General features: G+C 47.1%; 1 protein-coding gene across 9 annotated transcripts in view; it reads left to right on the top strand.

Annotated features, from left to right (window-relative positions):
- Window positions 1-25,493, top strand: part of RYR3 (ryanodine receptor 3) — a 1,450,647-nt gene that overhangs the window by 994,902 nt on the left and 430,252 nt on the right. For all 9 annotated transcript variants that reach the window (XM_069208992.1, XM_069208994.1, XM_069208991.1 and 6 more), the window contains 2 exons: window positions 1,253-1,573; window positions 23,132-23,372. In XM_069208992.1, coding sequence (XP_069065093.1) covers window positions 1,253-1,573; window positions 23,132-23,372 — 562 coding nt within the window. The remainder of the gene's footprint in view (window positions 1-1,252; window positions 1,574-23,131; window positions 23,373-25,493) is intronic.

Below are 25,493 nucleotides of genomic sequence, written 5' to 3'. Positions count from 1 at the left end.
AAACGTCTTTACGCTTTTCCACTGATTCCCTTAATACCAGCAATTCTCATCAAGCTGTCCTACTTGAGAGCCAAAATTATTCTAATAGCTCCAGAGTTGCCACTCCAATAGTGGTTCATGAACCTTCTTCACCAGTCCGTCTGTCCACATCGGAGGCTGCCTTGCAGGACAGACCTCCTGACGAAGTTCCAAGGCCAGATACTACATCCGAATCTCTCCTCCTTGAATTTGGTGACATGGCTCCTGAGATAGTAAAGTATGTTCACTTGAATCTACCAAAGGAGTGCATGGGCATCCTTAAAGAGGCTAAGCACCCTTCCACCCGTTCCACATATGCCTTCAAGTGGAAAAGATTCTCCATGTGATGTTCCTCCAAGAACGTGGACCCCACTTCTTGCCAGGAGGACGTTATACTGCCATACATACTTCATTTGGCAAAATCTGGCTTGCAGTTCTCTTCTATAAGCGTTCACTTGGTAGCCCTCACAGCTTATAGAAAATGTCCTTCACAAACCTCTTTTTTTCAGAATCCCAGTCATCAAGGATTTTCTAGAGGGTTTGAAAAGGGTTTTCCCTCCCATTAGGCATCCTTCTCCTCCCTGGGAGCTTAATATTGTACTCTCCCGTCTGATGAAAGATCCTTTCGAACCTGTTCACAAAGTATCCCTGCAACACCTTTCCTGGAAAACAGCTTTCCTTGTAGCTATAAAACAATATAAAATCAACTTGTATAATAAATACATAAAAGAGGGTTGCCTCGTGGAGACTGTGGATATTAGTGAGCAAACACTGTACTCATAGAAAGCATCTAGAAACGATTCACTGCTCAGCTTATGTATCTTGATCATGCATAGTCTCTGAGAAGCGAGTTCAGGTGCCATGCCCATCAAACCATTCACCCCTGCTTTAAGGCTGCTAATAGTGTCATTGACTTGCATCATTTGTCATGGTGTTTATACTGAAAAAAACACACCTGATGAGATCACACGTCTGAGACCTCAGTTTTTTTACACTGAACAGTCACTACATGACTTTGATTGTAAGAGTTCCTACTATATTGATTATGACATGTTCTCACGTGTACACGAAGAGATCAACACTGAAGCACCTTTATACATCATCAATATAAATGCATGCAATCATTAGGCTTTTGAAAGTCTGATATAAAATAGCTCCCTTCTGTCTTGTTATAAGGTTCCTTTGCAGTAGTTAACTTATGAATGTACTTGCTTGTCTTCCATTCTGTGTGCAGTTCTAGGTATGCCAGATACAGTGGACGAGATGTGCACAGAAATACCTCACTTGGATGGTTTGATAAAGGAGATCAGCAGCCTAGCAGACTCGGGTGCCCGCTACACTGAAATGCCCCATGTTATCGAGGTGGTGCTGCCTATGCTGTGTAATTACTTGTCCTATTGGTGGGAGAGGGGCCCTGAGAATAGCTCTGATCCTTCAAAGCCATGTTGCACTCAAGTCACCTCTGAACATCTAAGTATTGTCCTGGGAAGCATCCTAAAGATCATCAACAACAACCTGGGCATCGACGAGGCCTCCTGGATGAAGCGGATAGCAGGTAAGATATAAGCCAGAACAAGAAAGATACTGAAATGATAGAAACTGAAGTAAATACTGATACTGAATTGTATACTATGCTGGGCACAATCACTGAAATTGTAGGAGGATCTATAATCATGAAAAGTTGAACCTTAATAGAACATCGGTTAGTTGTTTCAGGATTATACATTATTTCCCCGTCTCTCTTTCCCAATAAATTACAAAAGATCACATTTTCACTTACATCATTTTTTATTTAAAAGTCTATATATATGGTGCATATGTGGTGTTTCCATATGTTGCTGTCCTATGCACAAGGGTATAGATATCCGGTCTATAAATTAACATCTATTCCACAATGATACCCTATAGCTTATCACCCATTACATCCATTTTGAATATCTATCCTTTTATCTATCTATCTATCTATCTATCTATCTATCTATCTATCTATCTATCTATCTATCTATCTATCTATCTATCCATCCATCAATCCATCCACTGGAAACAAACGAAAGGTTAAAGTAATGTTACAGTTAAGTAAATTTGTCAGTGACAACATTAACATTTTGAACTAAACAAAAACCACAGATATTCACCAGTTATAGTTGGCAGCACCGACTATAACTTGCCACGCACTGTATATAACCTAACATATGACATCACTCATGACATGATCTGTGACATAATTTATGACATCACTGATGACATCTCAAATGACATCATTCACAAGGGAGGTGCCCAGAGCTCTGTGAAGTGGCCATTTGATTCTGCTTTCCTGGAAATAAGATGAGCAGAGGTCCAGTCCAGCACCAGACTGGTCGGTCCACCACATTAGCATCCCTGCCCCCCCATGATAAGTAGGTTACTGCAGAGGCTGTCTAACCCCCTTCCTGAGTTACTTAATAGCTCCTCTGAGGGTAGGATCCTAGATTCATCTACAAGAGCAATATTTATCTGCAAGACTATTCTGCATCCTGGTCACTGGAACTGCTGCTGGACTTCGCGGGAACCAAGAAGAGACTGTTACTGGTACTGCATCTTTGTCCCCGTGCATTGCAAGGACACTGCAACCTCCGTGGCAGTGCATCTTGCAGAGTCACAAGGACGCTGTCTGCACTTAGGACAGCAAGAAGGAATCTCTCCTTTGGAGTGAAGAAGTCACTCCACTGCATCTGCAGTCATATCAACGTCCAGTTTGTGGATCCTGCTGTCCCACAGACTCTTCAAGGCTCTACAACACAGGTGGTGATTCTGTTCCACTCCAGTGGTCTGCAACGGAGAAGTCTGTGGTCCCTCATTGTAGCTGCTTGGCCGGAACCCCTGTGCACCACATCTGTTTGCCATTGCCAAAGCTTGTTCAATCTTCAGTCTGAAGACCTCCTAGCTCCAAGAAGCCCTAGCCTCCACCACTCTAAGAATGATCCTGCAGTCTCTGTGATGTGGGCATCCATCTTTGGTGTGCTTCAGAGGCCTCTCTGCGGCCCCCTGTGCCTGCTGCCAGTGGGTCCTCCTGGGGTCTCCACCAATTCCTCCTGGCTTTCCTGCTTGCTTAGGGCTGTCCTGACTTACCTACAAAGGTTGAATCCCTTGGACCTTGCCTGTCCCCAAATCCTGCAAAACTTTGTGGAACGCTTTCTTGCATTTGCCAAGGCTTGTTGGTGGCCTGATGACCACTGACCACTCTGCAATCCTATGACTGGCATGGGATAGCTCGTGGACAACTGCTGCAATCTGCCTGTATCACCTGGACACCACAGCTGCACTTCCACGACAACTGTCCCTCAGGAAGCATCTCCAAGAAGGGTGGGCATTGCCATCCTGCACTCCCTGGGCTTCCCCGGGTGGTATGGATTCCGTTCCCTCTATCCTTAGATACTCTTCATCTGGAATCCATGCCTCGGTACTACCGACCTGGCCACAGGTCACAACAGCAGCTGAACAACCAAGGTCCCAATTGACTGCAATGGGAGGTTCTGTCTTGTCCCAACGGGTTACTACAGGATCCTCTGGGAAGGTTCCTAGAACACAAACACTCTAACTGCAACTTCCCCATGTTATCTTATGGACACTGACCTGGGATTGCAACTCTGCACATGAATGCCTGGGGAATCCTAGCTATTTACCTTTGGTGTTCTAGTGCTTCCCCACTCCTAAGAGTCCTTGGGTGGTAGTCTTGGTTAGCACCGACTTTCACATTCCTTTTTTAGTATATGGTTTGGCCCTCTCGTAGGGGCCCATGTTATTTTATGCCTTTACTTAACTGTTTCTAAGTATATTTTTGTGTGTGTATATAACCGGAGATATACCAAAGTTAGTTTACTGCTGATGTTTTAATAAATAATACATTATTTTTCTGATACTGGTGTGGTTCTTTCTTGTGATTACATCACTGACTGATCTATGTGGTATTTGCCATTGCTTTACACCCTCCTGAATAAGCCTCAGCTGCTCTCCACAGTTACACTTTGAGAGCTCTGGTTATCTGGAACCACTTACACTATCGCTAAGGGTTCCTGGACTCAGTACACAGTGCCAAACCTGTAGGTATACACCATATACTAAGCCAGCAATGTTCCACACTAGTTTTTTGGTACTGCAGAAATAGTTTCCGGCAGCGTAAATTTTCTATGTACTACATACTAACTTTGGAAACAGCCTTGAGTTATTAGACAGGATCAAATCAGCATGAAAATGTGTACTTAACATAGAAGACTGTGTGCACCAAGAAAGAACCTAAGTACATGTGCTTGTTTTCATCCAGAAGATGGACATTTTGTAACATTGTCACTACAGTATGAAGGATGCTGGTAGTATGATCTTTACCACCTTCAAATCTTGGTTATTTTAATTGAACAGGCACTCTGTGGACACATTTTGCATAGAGTCTACAGTGTGCTTAGTAGATACTATTTGATACGTTGTTGTGTATTTTCCAAATTTTCTCTGTCTGCAAATATTGTGTTACAGAGTAAACCCTCTCCATAGAGTAAACAGTGATATCTGATACTTCTAGCTTCAGATTCCTTACCTTTGAATTCCCTGGTGTCAGCTTCGAATCCAGAATTTTTTGCTGAGCAATATCCTGCGTGCGCTGTTAGGTGGCGTCGTTCGGATCCGCGTGCATCGCTCGGCTCTGCGTGGCGTCGTCAGCGTTGTTAGAGCCGTGTGTGACGTCACGGTTGTCTACAAAGGTACCTCCTCGGCGTGCATAGACCAGTTCTTTTCTTTCTGTGCCAGTTAAGCGCAGGTCCGGGGTTGACCTACCTTCTCCCTTTTTTGGCAGGCCTTTTTTTGACCCTTTTGTCAACGATTTTTTCATCAGTGCAAGATGTTTTTGAGAAAGACGTGTGGTGCATGTCATTGCGCCATGTCTGTGATGGACCCCCACCAGTTATGTCTCTGGTGCCTCGACAGAGACCACGACTCGAAGTCGTGTTCTGACTGGCGGGCAATGGCCCCAAAAGGTTTGAGAGAGCAGTCTCTGAAGCTCATGGCAGCCCGGCAATCGATGTCGGTTGGCGTGACTCTTAGGAGGTCACAGTCCCGCTCGAGGAGGAGGTTGTGGGACTGCTCCAGGAGCTCCAAGTCCTCTTCTTCGCACTCGAGGTCCTCGAGGCAATCGGGGAAGAGGCACAGAAAAAGGAAGAATTCCAAGAGGACCTTGGAATGCCTGTCGGCCGACGAGACAGCTTGGGAACGTTGGCGTTCCACACATAGTTCCACGGAGCTGATGCCAGGGCCGACTTGGCGTCTCCACCCCCATCTGGGAGCCGGAGTGAACCACACTCAATGTAAAGAATTTTTTGAAGCCATGTGCCTTGTATTTGAGTGGGCTGCCCCTGCTGGTAAGCCTTAAGGCCCCACGTGGTCGGCAGAGGCCCCATCCTATTCTACACTGGTGCCTTCGGCCTCGGTGCCGTTGGGGACCAGAGGATCTGATATCCGATCCAGATCGAAGCCAGTATCACACAGTCGGCCTCCACCATTATCAATTCCGACGTCAACGCTCCCCCACTGGTGGTGCAAGCCCCATCCTCATTCCGGCTGATCCGGAGCCGAAATGACGTCGTACGACTCCGATTCTGACTTCGACGGCGCCGACACGGCCCAGATCAGTGGCTGAGGCGTATTACGAACAGCCAGGCAGAGGTGAGGAATGTGAGGAATCTGAGGACCCTTTAGAATATGGATAGGAGCAGGACTGGTATGAGAATCTAGAGGAAGCCAGTGGACTGGATACTTCTCCGGATACTGCCATGCTCTCACCTCCTTCAGTGGCTATGGAGGAGGGAGCTTCATACGCCATGTTAGTGCGTAGAGCACCCAAGGTATTGGACCTAGACTTGCCTATGGTGCCGATCTCGACTAACATCCTGAGAGAAGTGCTTCAGCCGGGGGGTTTCCACATCAGAACCGATGTTAACTTTCAACAAAGCCCTCACTAATGTTCTGCTAGGGAGGTGGTCAAAACCCCAGCACAGGGGCTCCTGTAAATAGGACAATCAGCGGCCACCATCGACCAGCTCTGTCTGACCCTAGTTTCCTCACCCAGAACCCCACCCCAGAGAGCTTGGTGGTCCAGGCCTCCACTATCCGTGGTGCCTTCCCTTCGGCTCCCCTGGATAGGGAATCCAAGAGACCGGGTCAGCTTGGTAAGAAGATGTTTTCTTCCTCCAGCCTGATGTTGAGGTCCGTAAACACCCCGTGCCTATTGGGCCGTTTTTCCCATACTTCATGGGATACTGTGGCACAGGTGCTGCCCCAGGTCCCGGAGGGCGTGCGGGACACTCTCACTCAAGCCATCAAAGATGGGAGAAGCAGCCAAGTTTACAATTCGGTGTGGTTTGGACACAACCGACTCACTGGGCAGGGCGATTTCATTGACAGTGGCCCTTTGACGCCACGCCTGGCTTTGTACTTCTGGCTTTTCAGGGGATGTTCAGACAAACCTCATGGACATGCCCTTTGATGGCTCACGCCTTTTTGGAGAAAAGGCAGACTTAGTGCTTGAGCGGTTCAAGGACTTTCGGGCTATGGCAATATCCTTTGGCCTCTCAGCCCCAGCTCGTCAGCAGTCTGCCTTTTGCCCCTTTCGAGGCTTCGGAAGGGGTGGGGTACCACACCACCCTCATATACACCACTGTCCTCCATCATCTCAGCATCCAGTGCGAGGACGAGGTCATGGTACCTTTAGACCCAGAGGGTCTGGCCAGAGGTCGGCAACCACCAACCCCCCTCCTCCACAGCGCCCAAGTCCTCCTAGTGTGATTCTGCAAGACCACACGTCCAGTTGGAGGGAGGATTCTATTTCATCTCCCTCACTGGGAGTCCATTACATCGGACAAATGGGTCTTGCAGGTCATACAGAAGGTCTATTACCTCCCGTTCCAGTCTTTCCCTCCTTCTGTGCCTCCATTAAAAGATTGGCTGATGGAGGATCACTTCATTTTCCTCTGCGAGGAAATTATGGCTGTTTTGGCCAAGGGAGCTATAGAAAGGGTCCCGATGTCAGAGGTAGGCAGTGGTTTCATTACCCACTACTTTTATTCCTCAAAAGAACAAGGGTCTTCTCCCCATTCTGGATTTGTGGGACGTCAATCTCTTCCTCAATAAGGAGAAATTCAAGATGCTCATTCTTGCTCAGGTCTTGTCTGCCCTAGACCAAGGAGACTGGATGGTAGCATTGGACTTGCAGGATGCGTATTTCCAAATCCCCATTCTGCCCACCCAGAAGCGTTACTTGCGGTGCAAGGTGGACCACAAGCACTTTCAGTTTACCGGACTCCTCTTCAGTCTCACCACTGCCCCTCTGGTGTTCACCAAGGTGATGGCGGTGGTAGCAGTTCATCTGTGCAGGTTGGGGTTTCAGTCTTCCCCTACCCCGACGACTGGCTGTTGAAGGCTTCTACGCCCCAGGCTCTCGTCAACCACATTCAGACTATGGCAGACCTCAGCATTCGCTGGGGTTCACTATAAACTTGCAAAAGTCACACCTGACTCCCTCTCAGAAGCTCCCTTTCATCGGAGCCATTCTGGAAACAGTGCTGTTTAGAGGTTATCCTCCCGAACAGTGAGTCTGGGATATCCAGGTTAAGATACCGATGTTTCGGTGTCTATCCTGGATTTCGGTGAGAAAGACTCTGAGGCTGTTGGGACCCATGGCCTCCTGCATCCTGTTAGTCAAGCATTCCAGATGGCATATGAGGGCTCTGCAGTGGGACCTGAAGTTCCTACCGACACGGTTCAGATCTCGGTAGGAAAAGCAAATGACCTGCAGTGGTGGTTAGTGAACTGCAGTTAGGTCAGAGGCAGACTCCTCTCCCTTCCCCAGCCAGATCTCACAGTAGTGACAGATGCATCACTTCTGGGATTGGGCAGCTATCTGGGAGAGGCGGAGATCTGAGGGCTTTGGTCTCCGGCAGAATCCGGACTCCATATTAACTTACTAGAGCTCTGGGCGATCCGACTGGCATTGAAAGCATTTCTCCCTGTTGTAAAATGGAAGATAGTGAGGTGTTCATGGACAACACCACCGCAATGTGGTACTGCAACAAGCTGGGTGGTGTGGGGTCGTGGTCCCTTTGTCAAGAAGCTCTGCGTCTCTCGACATGGCTGGAACAGCAGGGTATAATCCTGGTGGTTCAACACCTGGCAGGTTCTCTGAACACCAGGGCAGACAAACTGAGCCGTCGATGCCAAGAAGATCATGAATGGTATCTCCATCCGGAAGTGGTGCAATGACTCTTTCAGCAGTGGGGAGAGCCTTGGTTGGATCTGTTTGCCTCCGCAGAGAACACGCAATGTCAGAAGTATTGCTTATTGGAGTTCCCAAGGCAGCAATCGCTCGGCAAAGCTTTTTGTCATGAGTGGAGTTCAGGCCTCCTGTGCGCTTTTCCACCCGTACCACTTCTGCCCAGAGTTCACAAGAAGATCAAGAACAACCGGGCCCAAGTAGTCTTAGTGTTTCTGGATTGGGCACGGAGAGTCTGGTATCCCGAGCTTCTGAAAATTAGCATCAATCCTCCGCTCAGGCTGCCCCATTGGAGGATCTTCTGTCACAGCAGCAGGGGATGGTTCTCCACCCAAACATGTCAACTCTTTGCCTTCATGCTTGGAGATTGAGGTGCGGCAGTTGATGGCTTTTGACTCTCCTCCTGAAGTCTGTAAATTTATTTTGGCAGCCAGGCATCCCTCCACTAAAACGGTATACACCTGCCGTTGGAAACGCTTTGTATATTATTGTACAGAAAGGTCTGGTGAGCCTCTTTCTCCTTCTCTTTCTGATAGCCTTCTCTTCATACTATCTCTTGCCCAGCAGGGTTCTGCCTTGGGTACTCTCAAGGGCTATCTTTCTGCTTTATCAGCATTACTTCGGCTGCCTGATCAGCCTTCACTTTTTAAATCTCCCATTGTACATAGATTCCTCAAAGAGCTTGTACATATGTTTCCCCCTACGCCCTTTGTTATGCCCCAATGGGACTTAAATCTGGTCCTCACATTTCTCATGTATGCTCCCTTCGAGCCTTTACACAACTGCCCCCTCCAGCTGCTCACCATCAAGACAGCCTTCCTAGTGGCAATAACATCTGCCAGGAGGGTGAGTGAGATGCAGGCTCTTACATCCAAGCTACTGTATCTCACCATTTTTTCAGACAAGGTGGTTCTCAGAACCCATGCCTCTTTCCTCCCCAAGGTGGTGACCCCATTTCATCTGGGTCGGAGCATCATCCAGCCCACCTTCTTTGCTCCACTGCACCCCTCTTAAGGCGAGGAGCGACTCCACCGGCTTGACCCAAAAAGAGCATTGTCGTTCTACCTTGACCGCACAAAAGTGTTCCTGGTGGATGGCCAACTCTTTGTGTGGTACGTTGTGGCGAAGAATGGTTGGGCATGGCAGAAACAAACCATTTCGTGCTAGGTCGTCCTCTGCATTAGGAACTGCTACTCACTGGCCAGGAAGCAGCCTCCTGAGGGTCATTCTACTAGGGACAAAGCTGCAACCACTGCGCTAACTTGGGGCGTACCAGTCCTGGATATCTGTCAGGCAGCAATGTGGGCATTCTTGCACACATTTGGAAAACATTACTGCCTGGACAGTCTGGTCCGGAGGAACAGACACTTTGCCTATTCGGTCCTAAAGGACTTTTTAGTGTAAATAAGATTTATCCGCAGCCCACCGCCAGGAGGTTATGGCATGGGTATCTATTCAAAGTCAAGGAATCTGGGCTAGACGTCTCTATCAGATGAACAAGTTACTTACCTTTGGTAACGCATTATCTGGTAGAGACTCTAGCTAGCTGCAGATTCCCTACACCCACCCATGCCTCCCCTCTCTGCGGACAGGTCTAGTTGGGTTAGTGTTTATCCCTTTTAGGGCCCTAGTTTTGCACAGATAAACTGTTGGTTCTATCTATGACTCTGCGCTTCTGGGTTGGAAGTTCGTGAGTAAAAGAACTGACATACGCGTGCCGGAGTGGTGCCCATATAGACGACCGTAACTTCACCGACGGCTCCAATGATGCTGACGACGCCACATGGCACCAAACGACACACGCGGATCTGAGCTATGCCACCCGATGGCGCGTGCAGTATATTGCTCAGATAAAAATTCCAGATTCGAAGCTGACGCCAGGGAATTCAATGGTAAGGAATCTGCAGGTAGATAGAGTCTCTACCAGATAATGCATTACCGAAAGTAAGTGAATTTTTCAACAGTACCCACTTTTCTACTCCTTGCCACTTCATTTCTCAATGTAGGTTGAGTAACTATCAAGGGTTTGATACAGGTAAAGACCATCCATAGCAGGGCATCTGATAGAGACTTCTAGCCACAGATTTCTTGCTTTAGAATTATTCTCCGGCGTCAGACTGGATTAGAAACTTTTTGTGTGTAGTACACCTGTGCGTTGGAAGGTGGTGTCACACAGCTCTGTGTGGCGTTATCAGTGCTGAAAGTGACGTGCACAGTGTCTATATAGGTGCCACACTAGTGCTCTGACATAATTTCTTAACTTCCAAACAAGTCAGAACTGAGCCAGAGAAGAGCTACCCTTTAGTCACTTTTTGACTAACTTTATTTTGACGTTTTTTCAAACTCTTTTTGAGGTTTTGCTCTTGGTAAGGCATATTGTCATCCAGAAAGGCTGGCTTCAAGCCCTGCGCATCCTGTCACTGACAGAAAAGTCTGTGACAGACCCGCACCTTGTATGCCTCTGGTGCCTCAAGTGTCACTATGACCCAAAGACCTGCACTGATTGCCGCGCCATGAACCAGAAGGTCTTAAGGGAGTGACCCTTCAAGCTCCTGTTGGGTCGACATGCAACACCGTGACTATTGAGGCCGCAGTTGAGAGGAAAGTCCCAGGAGCGGTCGCGGAGTCTGAGATCCTCGTCACACTTCAAGTCATCTGGCCAATCAGGTAAGTCCTACCATAAAAAGAAAAATGAAGTTGAAGTATTCTTCGACTTCACCTCGTCAGTCAGCTGACGAAACAAGGGAGTGTCAGCATTCGAGGCCTGGCTCCTTTGTAGAGGCAGTGCCTGGGCCGTCTCAGCACCTTCCTGAGTTTCTGGGACCCAGAACAACCCCTACTCAACTCAGAGAGTTATATGAGGCAGTGCGTCGCACACTTAGATGGCCTGCTCCCACTGGCATGCCTTCCGGTGCCGAGTGTTCAGCAGGGGTCCTTTCTGGTTTCAGTCCAGTGGCTCTGGCCCAGGCACCAGTTGGGCCCCTTGGATCCATTCCTGGATGCGGACAACCGCATGTAGTACCACCTCGACCTTCCCTTGTTCCAATGTTGACCCTTCAGGCACTTCCGACAGGGTGCCAGAGGGCCATCCATGTCAGTGACAGAACCGCAGCTTGTATGCATCTGGTGCCTGACTGTGACCACACCTGAAGGCCTGCGCCGATTGCCTCATCATGAACCCTAAGGCCTTGAGGGACCAATCACTCAAGCTCCTGGTGGGTCAACGTGCAACACCACAATGATCGAGGTCCCGGTAAAAAAGGTGGTCCTGGGAGCGGTCGCAAAGTCCGAGACCCTCATCAGGCCACACGGGTAAGTTGCTCCATAAAAAGAAAAATTAAGTCAAAGCATTATTCAACTTCACCTCATCTATCGGCCAACAAGACAAGAGAGAGCCAGTATTCGAGGCCTGGCTCTGCGGCAGAGCTAGCACCTGGGACGTCTCCACACCTCCCCGAGTTTCTGGGAGCTGGAGCGACGCCCGTCCAACTCAGAGTTCTCTGAGGCCATAAACCTCATATTTGGGCAGCCTGTTCCCTCTGGTGCACATTCGGGCCTGAGGGTTTGGTAGAGCTCCACCTGGATGTCCCCGGCGGCACCAGCACCACTCTGGCCATTTGAAGCCATTCCTAGATCCAGAGTGATGCTGATCGTGCCACTTTGACCTTCCCCAGCACTGGTCCCGATGTTTATTGTTTCGGATCTCACCAGTGTCGCTGTCCTCATTCTGATCCCTGACTCCGACAGGGAGCTGGAGGGGCGTTGTCTGAGTCCAACTAGAGCACCGATTGGAGCCCTGCCTTCCAGGTCTGAGTCCTATTGGTATGGACTGGGACTCGGGGAAGAGTGGAAGGGGTTGCTGGACCCTGAAGAATGCCAGCTTTATGAGACCAATATGTACTTGAGTAAGGATCTGGGTGAAGCCAGTGGACTGGACACTTTTCCAGATACCAGCATGCTTTCTCCCCATGCTGTGGCTACTGAGGAGGGAGCGTGCTTTGCAATGGTGGTGAGGAGGATGGCCAAGGTCCTGGACCTCAGCTTGCACTCAGTGGCAGTCAAGACAAATGTCTTGATAGAAGTGCTACAGCTGGGAGTCTCCCCATCGAAACCCGCTTCTCCCCTTCAGTGAGCACTCACTGATGTCCTGCTGGGGATTTGTTCCAAACCCAGCACAGATGCTCTTGTGAACAGGATAATTTCCCACCACCCTGCTCCAGAGGACCCAAGCTTGACTCAATACCCCATCCCAGAGAGCTTGGGGTCCTAAGCCTCCACCTCCCACATAAATCCTGAGCATTCCCAACCCTTACATCAGATCGAAAATGGGAGGACGAAGGCCAAATCAGACCCCCACAATTTCTGTATCTTCTGCCTTCCATCAAGTCATATTTTTTATTCTTGCCATCACTGCAGGAACGTTTCAAGACATATCCTGAGAGAAAGGGAGAAAAGTTGCCTCCATGGCACTGAGGAGAGATTGAGGCAGCAGGCAGAGGCTGAAGGTGGGGGCCTCAGAGCAAGGAGAAGGCCAGTCTTCTTCCACGGCTCTGCCATCTGCCTCTGAAGGATGTGGAAGGTTCAAAAAGTGAGTTCCAGGCCAAAAAACAACATCGGGCCTGGCTGATGTCGAGAAGATCGACATCGAGACAAGGTACGGCTCCACCTGTTCTCCTTCAAAGGCTGGATCGACATCGAGGAAGAGACGTAGATCGATATTAAGACAATGCGAGTCTACGTCGAAGACCCATACACCATTGACACGCTGACTGAGATCCACGTTGAGGAGTGTGTTAGCGTCAGGGAGGAGTGGATCGACCTTGAGGCACTAGTGGAGGTTGCTGTTGTGGAGCAGATCGATGTTGAGGTGTTGAAGGAGATTGATGTCAAGAAGTCTTTCAACAAATCTCCTTCTTCACCTATTATACTACCAAGCTTTTCTCCATCATCATCTCTTCTGCTTCCTCCTCTACCATCACCAACACCTCCACCACCACCTTCAGTGTCCCTTCCATCAGCACCAATTCCACCACCTGTGGAGGCTCCTCTGCCAAGACAAAGATCATGTTCCAGAATGTGTTTTTTTCACGTGATCACTGATGCCACATGTCCATGTACTCATCGCACTCTTCAAGGGGCTCTCACCATCTTCATCGTTCACAGCGATCACGGACAAGATCCAGATCATACAGAAGATCTCAACATCAATCAGAGATATTACTTCCACCTCTATGATAGGGTACTCACCAACACTGTCTGATTAACCACCACCTCTCATCTCTCCAGTGGATGATATTGCTGCCTTCCAGGAGATCCTTCAAAGCTCAATATACAGATGTCGGTCCCTACTCCTTCACCATCTGTGATTTTTTAGATGCTTCACCACCAGTCAGCTTCAAGGCTACTAGAGCCAACCATGGAACTATATGTGACATGGCCTCAGTTAAAGCTGCTCCATCAAGACTACAGAAAAAATATTGGCCTCTTAAGCAGGAGACTCTCTTCCTCCGCTCTGACCCACCTCTGGACTCAGTGGTCATATTAGCGGCTAAAAAGCACCATGGCACTACTCATACTTCAACTGTGCCACCTGATAAGGAGAGTAAAAACCTGGACTTTGTAGGTCTTAAAATCTGTAGCACAACTACAACCACCATGAAAGCGGCCAGTGCAGCTGCCCTCCTCTGCAGATATGAAAGAGCACTGTGGGAAGCTATCCAACATTTTGCAGAGCATCTTTCCACACACAAGCAAGAAGACTTAATGGAGATTAACGAGCGCTTGATGGTGTCCAATCAGGTCATCAGTGCAGTGGTGGATTCCTCCTGGTTAGTGGCATATGAATACTGCAAGGCATTCTTGGCTCAGTTTAACAACTCTAAAACTGGAGTCTCAACAAAAACTGCTAAATTTCCCATTCTCAGGGTGCACTCTCTTCCGCAGCCACACGGATGACGAAATGGCTCGCATGAAAGCAGGAATCAATACCCTTAATGCAGTGGGTTTAGAAAGGCCAAAAGAGCAAAGAAGATCTTTCAAGCCCTACCAATGCCAGTTTTACCCTCAGAGGGTTCAGACCCCTCAGTGGTATCAAGATCACCAGCAACCATAACACCAATGCCCTTAACCAACAGTAAAGTAAGCAGAGTAGAGGAAGATCCAAGCAGCAGATTACTCAAGAGGGCAAACAGACATCAGGCTCCAAGCCATGAATCTTCCCTTCCTCCTCTTCTTTTACCCTCTCTGGTAGAGGGAAACAGCTCTAATTTTCTGGCAGAGTGTCAAAAAATCATGCAAGACGCCTGGGTGCTAAATATTATTAGAAATGGGTATTGTCTCAGATTCACAGGTCCCCTACCAAACAAATCTCCAATCTGTCCAACTACCATTCACAGTTGGTACAGTCAGAAGTCAACATACCGCTATAGAAACAGGCAGTGGAGGTCATTCCTCACAAACAACAGGGAACAGGCATTTATTGGAGATATTTTCTGTTGAAGAAGAAAGGCAAGAACAAATTCGGACCCATTCTCGACTTAAACGTAGCCAAAAAATTGATTTGGCGAGAAAAGTTTTGGATCCTGGTATTACATTAGATTTATCCCCAGTTACAACAGGGAGACTGGCTCTGCTCCATAGACCTTCATAAGGCATGCTTTCATGTACCAATCGCCAAAAGGCATAGCAAATTCTTAAGGGCTTGTTGTGAGGCACGATCACTATCAGTAACAAGTACTTACATTTGGCCTTAAGTCAACTCCCAGGACATTCTCAAAGTGCATGGCAGGAGTAGCTGCCACCCTTAGAAAACATTGCAACTTAATCTACCCACACCTAGACAATTGGCTAGGCAAGGCGTACACTTCTCAGGAAGCTCAACATCATTACAACTGAACATGGAATATCCTTTGGCGGTTGGGTCTTCATATCAACCACCGCAAGTCAACATATACTCCTGTTCAGACTTTGCATTATTTGAGGACCTCCATCAACACCGTTCAGGCAAGGGTGTGTCCTTCAAGGGAGAGACTATTACAGATCCATCTGAAGTGTCACTCTCTCATGAAAGTCATCCTATGGTGAGGTCACTGTCATCTCTCCTCAGCTTGATGGCCTCATGTATCTTCCCAACTCTGAATGCCTGGCTGTACATGTGTCCTATTCAGGAATGTCTTGAGGACCAGAGGGATCAGCTAACGGGCTACTGGGAGGACAGGATCAAACTATCCCTTCATGCAAAACAGTCCTTGAAATGGTGGTGTTCTTCAGCCAACCTGCTTCAAGGGATTTAGTTTAACCAACAGGTTCCCTCTCAGACCATAGTGATGGATGCATCACTACTAGGGTGGGGAGCCCGAATGGGTCACCTCCAAATTCAGGGCCCATGGTCTGCAAGAGAGAAGACCTATCACATCAATCTCCTCGAGCTCTGGGCAGTTCATCTAATGCTAAAAGCCTTTTGCCCATCATACAGGACCCAGTCCCTTCTTATTCAGACAGACAATACGACCACCATGTACTCCCTCAACAAGCAGGGGGGAACAAGGTCCAGTCCCTTATCGCACGAGGTCCAAACAATCTGGAAATGGCTCATAGCCAAGGACCAGAGGATCACAGCAACTCATCTTCCAGATGTGCAAAATGTTCAAGCAGACTCTCAGCAGAGTTCTGCAAGAAAATCACAACTGGATCTTGTACAATGATAATGTACAATACATCTTCAGTCTGTGGGGTACTATGAAGATTGACTTGTTTGCCACCAAGGAAAACAAAAAATGCCAATTTTTTTCTCCTGATACTTCCATCCAGGCACAGTGTGGAATGCCCTATGGATTGACTGGTCCAGCAAATTTATTTGGTCATGTCAATGGCAGTTCACTGACCATCGTCCCCGGTCAGAGCGTCCACATCTCCAGCTGCCATGCAGACGAAACTAGCTAATGAAGTTCAGAGGCCAGATAGTTCAACCCAATCTTTCCTCCTTGAATTTGGCTGCACAGCTCCTGCACTAGTGCAGTATGGACCCTTGAACTTGCCAGAAGACTACATGGAAATCCTCAAGGAGGCTAAGCGGTCTTCAACCTGTTCCGCATATGCCTCCAGGTGGATGAGATTTGGCATTTGGCGTTCTTCCAAGAACATAGACAGTACAATTTGCCAAGAAAATGTCATTCCTCCATACTTATTACATTTGGCAAAATCTGGCTTCCAATTCTCTTCAATAAAAGTTCCCCTGGCAGCCCTTACTGCCTATAGAAAATGTCCTTCACAAACCTCTTTTTTTTAAAAACCCACGATTAAGGATTTTCTTGAAGGGTTGAAGAACATTTTTCCCTCCCATTAGGCATCCTTCCCCTCCCTGGGAGCTCAGCATAGTCCTCTCATGACTCATGCAGGGCCCTTTTGAACCCATTCACAAAGCATCCCTGCAACATCTCTCATAGAAAACTTTCTTTCCTTGTAGCAATCACATCATCCAAGAATTATGTTCTCACTAACCATACACAGACTTCCATTCTACCAAAGTTGTCATGAGGACTGACCCAAAATTCCTCCCAATGGTTATTTCGGATTTCCACATCAATTAGATGATTTCTTTACCAACATTCTTTCAGCATCCTTTACCCCTTCTGAAAGAACTCTACATTCCCTAGATGTAAGGAGGGTCTTGAAGTTTATCTAGATAGAACACATGACATACACAGATCGGGACAATTGTTTATCAATTATGGTCTGGTCTGTACAGGTTAAGCCACTTCCAAGCAATCCATCTCCCAATGGATAGTGTCCTGCATCCTATTATGCTACAAAAAAGCAAACAAGACCTCATCAGCTAGACCGAGGGCTTTTTTAAACTAGGGGCAAAGTGACTACTGCCACATTAATGAGAAATGTCTCTATGAAATTTATAAGGCAGCTACATGGAGATCTGTTCACGCATTCACCAAGCACTACTGCTTAGACTCAGATGCTAGAACTGATGCTCCAGTAAGACGGGCGTCCCTCAGAAATGTATTTGCTTAAATGGCTAGTTTAGTCATTCCTCTGCCTTTTCCACCTCTCTTGGTGGGGATGGGCTTGCTACTCTAGTCAGTGCTTATGACTGTCAATGGAGATCCCTTAAGAGATAAGGAATGGTTTCTTGCCTGTGCTCCTAGTTCTCTCTTAGAGGAATCCCCAAATAAGTCATAAGCAATCCTCCTGCTTCCCTGGCGGAGATGACAGAGGCAATTGTAAGGCCTACCTGTCACTCACACATCTTGTCAAAAATAACTGAAGCACCTGCCACCTGCAGGGTATGATAGATATTGGTGGTCCCTGGGATCTTAAAGGTGCAGACTCTGTTCTTAAACTCACATAATGGCTGCCTATAGGGCTACACTGTCCTACTATCCTTTATCTCTTTACTTTTACAAAAAAGGGTATGTGAAAGAGATATAAACTGTTTTTTGCAAAAGATGAGCTTTAAATTCTACACATAGATTATTTTCTTGGCCCTTTTTTAAGTTCAATCTGAAGAATTGGACCATTATAACCTGTTCCTATAGGCTGCATAATGTTTTTTTCTCTTAAGTGACTCTGCAGGCTGTCTGAAAAAAAGGCGAACATCTACACTTAAGAAGGTCCCCACACGTGGGCGGGACTATAACTTCAGTGAAGATTCCCTAATGAGAGAAAACTGGGTTACAGGTAAGAAACCATTCCTTACACATAAACCTGTTTGAACTGAGAATGATTCACCTAGCATTGAAAGCCTTTCTTCCTTCCATAAGTGGAAGGTTGGTGCAGCTACAACACCACCACCATGTGGTATTGCAACAAGCAGAATAGGGTGTGGTCTTGGACCCTGTTTCAAGAGGCCCTGTGTCTCTAGAGAGAACACTTTCTCAACGCTACAGCGGACTAACTCAGCTGTTGTTGCCTTTCGGATCAGATGGCATCTTCATCCGAAGGTGGTGCAAAGTCTCCTCAGTGATTTGGGAGAGCGTTAGATTTACTCACCAACGCAGAGAATGTTCAATGTTAGCACTTCTGCATGCTAGAGTTTCCATGGTGGCTCTCGCTCTGAGATGTATTTCATCTTGAATGCAACTCAGGACTGCTGCACTCCTTTTCATCAATACCACTCCTGCCCCGCATTCTCAAGAAGATCAGGAATGGTAGGGCCTAATTCATTCTTGTGGCTCCGGATTGGGCACAAAGAATCTGGCATTCGAACTCTACAACATGAGCATCTGTGCTTTGTTCAGACTGCACATTCAGGAGGCTTTTCTGTTGCTGCAACAGGGCAGGGTCCTGCACCCAAACCTGAACACTTTTTATCCAAGTGCGTGGAGATTGAGCAGTGAGAGTTGAGAGTTTGTGACCTTCCTCCAGAAGTGTTTGATGTCATTCTGGCAGCCAGGTATTCCTCAAAACTGTATACGCCTCCTGATTGGACAAATCTGTGGCTTGGTGTGCTGCTAAGTTCATTGATCCTCCATCTGCACCCTTGTCTGAAATAATTTTGTTTGTCTTATCTCTTACTGAGTAAGGTCTTGCTTTGTGCACAGGTAAAATATACCTTTTGGCCATCTTGGCTTTCTTGTGGCTGCCAGATTTACCCCTGCCTGTTCCAGTCACATGTTGCAGCATGTTTCCTGAAACACCCTTTGATGTCATGCACATCTACCCTCTGAAGCTGCTTCCCCTCAAAACAGTCTTCTATGTCGCCATAACATCGCCAGATGGGTTAGTGAACTGCAGATGCTTTCTGTCAAATACGGGCAAGTTGGTTATTAGGACCTATGTAGGAAGCTGGCCTGGTGTGTGGTGAGCACCTATGGTGTTATCACATTATACCCGTCTCCCCTATTAGTGAGGTGTAGACAGTGTCTAGGAAGCCAGGGCTCTCTAGAGGTAGCTGTGGATGAGCAGCCAAGACTTATCCAGGAGACAAGCAAAGCTTATGCAATACCACTACAGTCATGCAGTACTTAGACAGATGAAAGAACCACACAGTGTGTTACAAAAATAAAGGTGCTTTATTATGGTAACACAAATACTAAAATACTAGGCAAAACTCTAGTTTACAACTCTAGTAAACACACTATTATGTACACATTAGTAGTCAGTGATTAGCATAGAAAGCAATAGCAAATAGTAAAAAGAAAAGAAAATAGTGGAGGCCCTGGGGGAGACCAACCCATATACTTAGTAAGTGGAATGTGAAAGGCAGTCCGCCACCCAAGGAAGTGGAATCAGTAGAGGGGAGCTGAAGGAACTAGGAACCCCAAAAGGTAAGTACCAGAGTGCCCCCGCAGCGACCAGGAGAGAAGCAGTAAATACCTGTTTTTTCCCTAAACCCACAGGAGAACTTTGGAAAAGGACAGTGCAAAACCCAGACAAGACTGGAAGAAACCAAAGGTGGATTTTGACAGAAAAGGACCTGCAAAAGAAGGGGACCAAGCCCAGTTTGAGTTTGAGTGTCCGGCTGTATCAGGAGCCACTACCCACCCTTCTGTGGATGCAGCACCAGGTTGACGGTGGATGAAGAAAGGCAGCAGTGCAGCACAGGAGCAGAAGAGGTGTTCCAGAAGTGATGTAAGTGATGTTCCACATCAGCGGTCATGATGCAATTGGTCAGTGGTGCTGGAAAACCACCAACAAGCCTCGGCAAATGCAAGAGTCGGAGATTAAGGTTTTGCAAGGGTGAAGTGGACCAGCAAGGCCCAGGGGACTCGTCCCAAGGAGGGGAGTCCAAAGTGACCCTCAGAACCTGGGAGAGTCACAAGAAGAGGAGGCAGCCCCCACAGGCGACCCACGGGTGGCAGGCACAGGAGTCATAGTGAGGCCCACTCAGCACACTTGGAGAGGAGATCCGCGTCGCTGGAGCAGCAGGCAGGAGACTGTGCTTTGCAGCGAAGAGTGCTGGAGGTGGGGGCTACATGGAGCCTGAAATTCCCTTGGAGGAGAAACAAACAAGCCTTGGTAGCTGAAAGTGTCACAGTAACAGAGGTTCTGTCCTGCAAGGAGAGACAAGAGCTTACCTTCTCCCAAGTTGAGCAGCTGGTAGAGGGACCAAGGGACCACTCCAGACCATAACCTGTGATGCAGGATCCATGCAGTTCCGGAAGAGAGAGGATCCCTGCAGCTGATCGCCGTTACAATTGGTGCCTGCAGCAGCAGGAGAGTGACCCCTTCACTTCAAGGGAGGTTCCTTCTTGCTTCTTGTGCAGGCTGAAGACCCGTCACCCTCAGAGGATGCACAGCCAGAGAAATGTTGCTGTTGCTGGAAGGAGCTGGGGAAACAAAGTTGCAAAGCGGAGTCATCGCTGGAGTTGCAGATTGTTGGTTCCTGAAGGGTCCAGTTGCAGTCCCGGTGACCAGAAGATAGAATCTTGCACATCAAATCTGAGAATTCACCCGGGAGGGAGACCCTAATTAGCCCAGGAAGGGGATTAATCACCTAGCAGGGTGACCACCTACCTGACATAGCCACTCCAATGCTTCCAGGAATCTCTGCCCACCTTAGATTCAAGATGGCAGAATGATGTGGCCACCTGGAGGAGCTCTGGGCACCACCCTGAGGTGGTGACGGACTGGTGAGTGGTCACTCCACTTTGTATTGTCCAGTTTTGCGCCAGAGCAGGGATGGGTAGTCCCTGGACTGGTGCAAACCGGTTTATGTGAGGAGGGCACCAAATGTGCCCTTCAAAGCATACCAGTGGCTTGGAGAGGCTACACCTCCCAATCCATGTAACACCTATTCCCAAAGGGAGAGTGTGTTGCCTCTGTCTCCCAAAGGAAATCCTTTGTTCTGCCTTCCTCTGCTTTAGCTGGTCAAGCAGCAGGAGGGCAGAAACCTATCAGAAGGGTAGCAGCAGCACAGGCTGCCCGGAAAACCCCAGAAGACTTGTAGGAGCAATGCTAGGAATCTTCTAAGGAGTCCCAGAGTGCATGGAATCACACAACCAATACCGACAACAGTATTGGGGTATGATTCCAACATGTTTGATACCAAACATCCAAGGTTCCGAGTTACAATTATGTAGCTGGACACAGGTAATGAATGACCTATGTCCAGTACATAGGTAAAATGGCTTTCCCTCACTTATGAAGTCCATAGAAATAGAGCTGGAGTTCATAGGGGCACCTCTGCTCATGCAGGGGTGCCCTCACACACAGGTACCTGCACCCCACCCTCTGGGTTAGGAGGGGCTGTTATAGGGGTGACGTACAGTGACCTGGTGCAGTGACTTGTAGTGAAAGGGTGCATGCACCTTTTCACACAGGCTGCAATAGCAGGCCTGCAGACACATTTTGCCTGGGTTCCCATGGGTGGCACAAAACATGCTTCAGCCCATGGCAAACCCCTGCTGTCCCAATGCCCTGGGTACCTAAGTGCCATATACTAGGGAGTTATATGGGGGCACCAGTATGGAAAATGTGGGGTGTGTGGAATCACAGCAACCAAATTTAGAGGGAGAGAACACAGTCACTGGGGTCCTGGTTAGCAGGATCCCAGTGAGCACAGTCAAAACACACTGACAGCAGGCAAAATGTAGGGATAACCATGCCAAAAAGAGGGTACTTTCCTACAACCTGTGCCTCCTTTCGTCCCAAGGTGGTTACACCATTTTACATTGGGCAAAGCATCACGCTGTCTACTTTCTTTAATCCCCCAGTCTAAGAAGGAAGAGGAGAGACTCCACCACCTAGATCCAAAAAGAGCATTGTCGTTCTGTATCGATCGTGCCAGAGAAATCCCAGTGGACGATCAACTCTTCATTTGATTTGTGGGTGTGAAGAAAGGAGAGGCAGTATATAAGAGAACCATCTCCAGGTGGGCTGTCTTCTCGATAAAAATGTGCTACACAATGCCCAAGAAGCAACCCGTTAAAGGCTTTCAGGTTCACTCCACTAGAGCCAAATTTGTGACCACTGCGCTAGCTCGAAGAGTTTCAGTCCTGGACATCTGTCAGGCAGCTACATGGGCATCACTGCACATATTTGCCAAGCATTTGTGCTTGGACAGGCAGGTTCTCCATGATGGGCATTTCACCCATTCGGTCTTCCAGGACTTTTTGGTTTAAAAGGTTAGCAGACCCACCTATGGGGAGAGAATACTTTTGTATCTATTCTAAGGTGAGGACTCTCTGATTTGAAGTCTCTATCAGATGAACAAGTTATTTACCTTTGGTATCACCTTATCTGGTAGTAACTATCTAGTCACAGATTACTTACCGACACTCCTTTCGTATCTGCTCTGCAAACTGTACATTTCACCTTACAGAGGTACTTTAGAATCTCATTTTGGCACACTGGTCACACCACCTTAATATGGCTCTGTGTTCCTGGCACAGAAAATTGTCACAAGCTGAGGTCAGCATGCTGGTGTGGTGTCCATATGAGCACCATGCATGTGACTTCCAGCGGCGACGATGCCACACCACCTACCAGCATGCAAGGGAACTGGTCAACAACTTCTGGATCCAGACTGACACCTGTGGAGTATACTAAGGTAAGGAATCTGAGGCTAGATAGATAGAGCCCCTACCAGATATGGTGTTACCAAAGGTAAGTAACTTGTTCTACAAGTAAATAACTATACCTTATTGAGGGCTTTGCTGACAACTAGGATTTACAAAAAGGAATGCATAATTTTCATCCAATTATGTTCCTTGTCCCTCATGATGTGTAATTCAGGTGGCTGAAGTTTTTGTTCTCCTGCTAATAATCACAATGCAGTAAAGAAAAGAAGCCAGAATGTAGGAAAACTATCAGCTTCAATGTGACGTTAACAGAAATAAGCATTAGTCTTTGTTTTTTGTTACCATGCAGTTTATGTTCAGCCAATTATCAGTAAAGCCCAACCTGACCTGCTGAAGACTCACTTCATCCCCACCCTAGAGAAGCTGAAAAAGAAAGCTGTGAAGATTGTGCAGGAGGAGGATGCTATGAAAGCAGACAGCAAGGCCGACACCCAGGAAGCTGAGCTTCTCATCCTGGATGAGTTTGCCGTTCTCTGCAGAGATCTTTATGCCTTCTACCCCATGCTCATCCGCTACGTGGACAATAACAGGTAGAGGAATACAGTGGAGACGTTAGCCTGCCACAGTATTTTGAGATATTTCATTTCAGTGTGTACAAGTTCCGGAGGCCAATTAAAGAAGCAAAAAAAAGAAACAAGATTTTAGCTAAGGCTGTGATTATGTTAGCCTCTTTCTCTGACTAGCCATAGGATTTCGGATAAGGGTTTGGTACCACATTGGTGAGTATCCTAAAACATTGAATTAATTGCAAGAATCCTTAAACAACTTAATTTCCAAAACGTGTATTCACCATTGAGTCATGTGAGGAACCTTTATAATGGTTAGGTCATTGCAAGGGAAGCAAGGGTCCCTGCCTTTGCAAGTATTAGATGGGGCAGTTGAATCCCCTTTTAGTTTCCATCCTGTCTATGGGGAAGTGAAAAGGAGGGATCAAAATATTGTGTTATGCTAGAAGAAGCTGTTGCTGCTGAAGCAAAGTTGACAATGACAATAACTTTTACTCAGCCATATATGGGAAACCTAAAATCCAGGTCTTGTTTATTCCTGTTCAAGATTGTGGTTTGAAACCATTCCTTTAATGCATTGGCATACTTCATTCTCTTTGCAAAGATGTGATGCTTCAATGTTTTAAAATTGTGGAACACAAGGATAAGTTTCACAATACTATGAGCAACTCTCACTAACCTGTGGGTTCCTGTTCTATTGTAAGGTTAATGTGACAGATTTTAGATTGCAGCATACAACTGGTAAAAAGGACATTGGGCCTGATTCTAACTTTGGAGGACGGTGTTAAACCGTCCCAAAAGTGGCGGATATACCACCTACCGTATTACGAGTCCATTATATCCTATGGAACTCGTAATACGGTAGGTGGTATATCCGCCACTTTTGGGACGGTTTAACACCGTCCTCCAAAGTTAGAATCAGGCCCATTGTATGTTAACATCTTTGGTGGTATGAGGTGGACAACAAGATTACAAAACATGATTTTACTAACTTCTCAACTTACTAACAATCTATTAAGGGACTATAAAATATGTCTTTCATCCAGTTAGTAAGCACATGTGCCAGAAGTGTGGCCATGCAACCCTTTATCAGAAAAGGATACCCTTTAAAACCAAAGGCATTGACCCCAATCATTTAAAGTCAATCTGCCACTATTTAGCTTCATCTGGCGGCGGGCCCTGTCCTTATTTGAAAGCAGTGGAACTGGTGTATGAATGTGCCTCCTCACTGACCATGAGCTAAACCGGACTAGTCATTCACCTTCCTACATTAAAGACTTTGTCATCTCACAGACCTCTCCATATAGCTTTAATATTTTGTTACTGCAACTGGGATGCCATACTGCGCCAAAAAATTTACCCAAATACCATGTCTACTAATGGAAGTTTGAGAGGTGTATATGGTTTCTGAAGGAGCCATTAAAGTTGTCTTGTCTGAATTATACCTAGCCTGGCAGTTCAGGTTTGAATGTTCCTATTGGAGCAGTGTCAAGACTGATTTCCATATGGCTGGGTCCAAGCGGAAGTGGCGTGGTTTGTAAAATAACAATTAACTGAGATTAAATCTGGCATTCCATCCATCACTTTTTTGTATACTTTTGAATTATAAACCAGGCACAAATGCGCCATTTCAAGAAAATGATTTACCCCACGGTTATTACACAGGGAAAGAACCTGTTGTTTGGCTTTTGATTCTTCTGACCAACACACAATTGTGGTCTTTGTTACAAGTCAATTCAAAGAAATGAATGTTAACTATTAAAATAATGTTGCCTTACCTTTGGTGCCAACCTTTTTAAAGCGAAGCAGAGTTGAGGTAAGTTGCTGGCGCTCATCGCACAGGACCACTCTCTTTGCAGCAATGCGCACTACTCTTCTTACGGCCTAAGGGGCCCCACGGACACATCCTACAGTGTTGGATCATACCATAGAAAGGTATTTAGGGGTAGGTATTTAGGGTTAAGGAACACCCATTGTTACATATCCTTATTGGTGTAGGGTAAGAATTTCTGGTCCTGATGAAGTGCCAAGGATCCAGCTGGACCAAAGGGCACAAAACATGTTAACCCTTCTGAACTCACAAGGAAGGCTACCTAGCTACCTAGGGTAGCATCTTGTCTTGTTTTTATCCCTGCCAAGGGTACC

The sequence above is a fragment of the Pleurodeles waltl genome, chromosome 9 (assembly GCF_031143425.1).
Source record: "Pleurodeles waltl isolate 20211129_DDA chromosome 9, aPleWal1.hap1.20221129, whole genome shotgun sequence".
In the NCBI taxonomy this organism is placed as follows: domain Eukaryota; kingdom Metazoa; phylum Chordata; class Amphibia; order Caudata; family Salamandridae; genus Pleurodeles; species Pleurodeles waltl.
The sequence above is the reverse complement of the archived record's forward strand: the minus strand, read 5'-3'. Positions and strand labels throughout refer to the sequence as shown.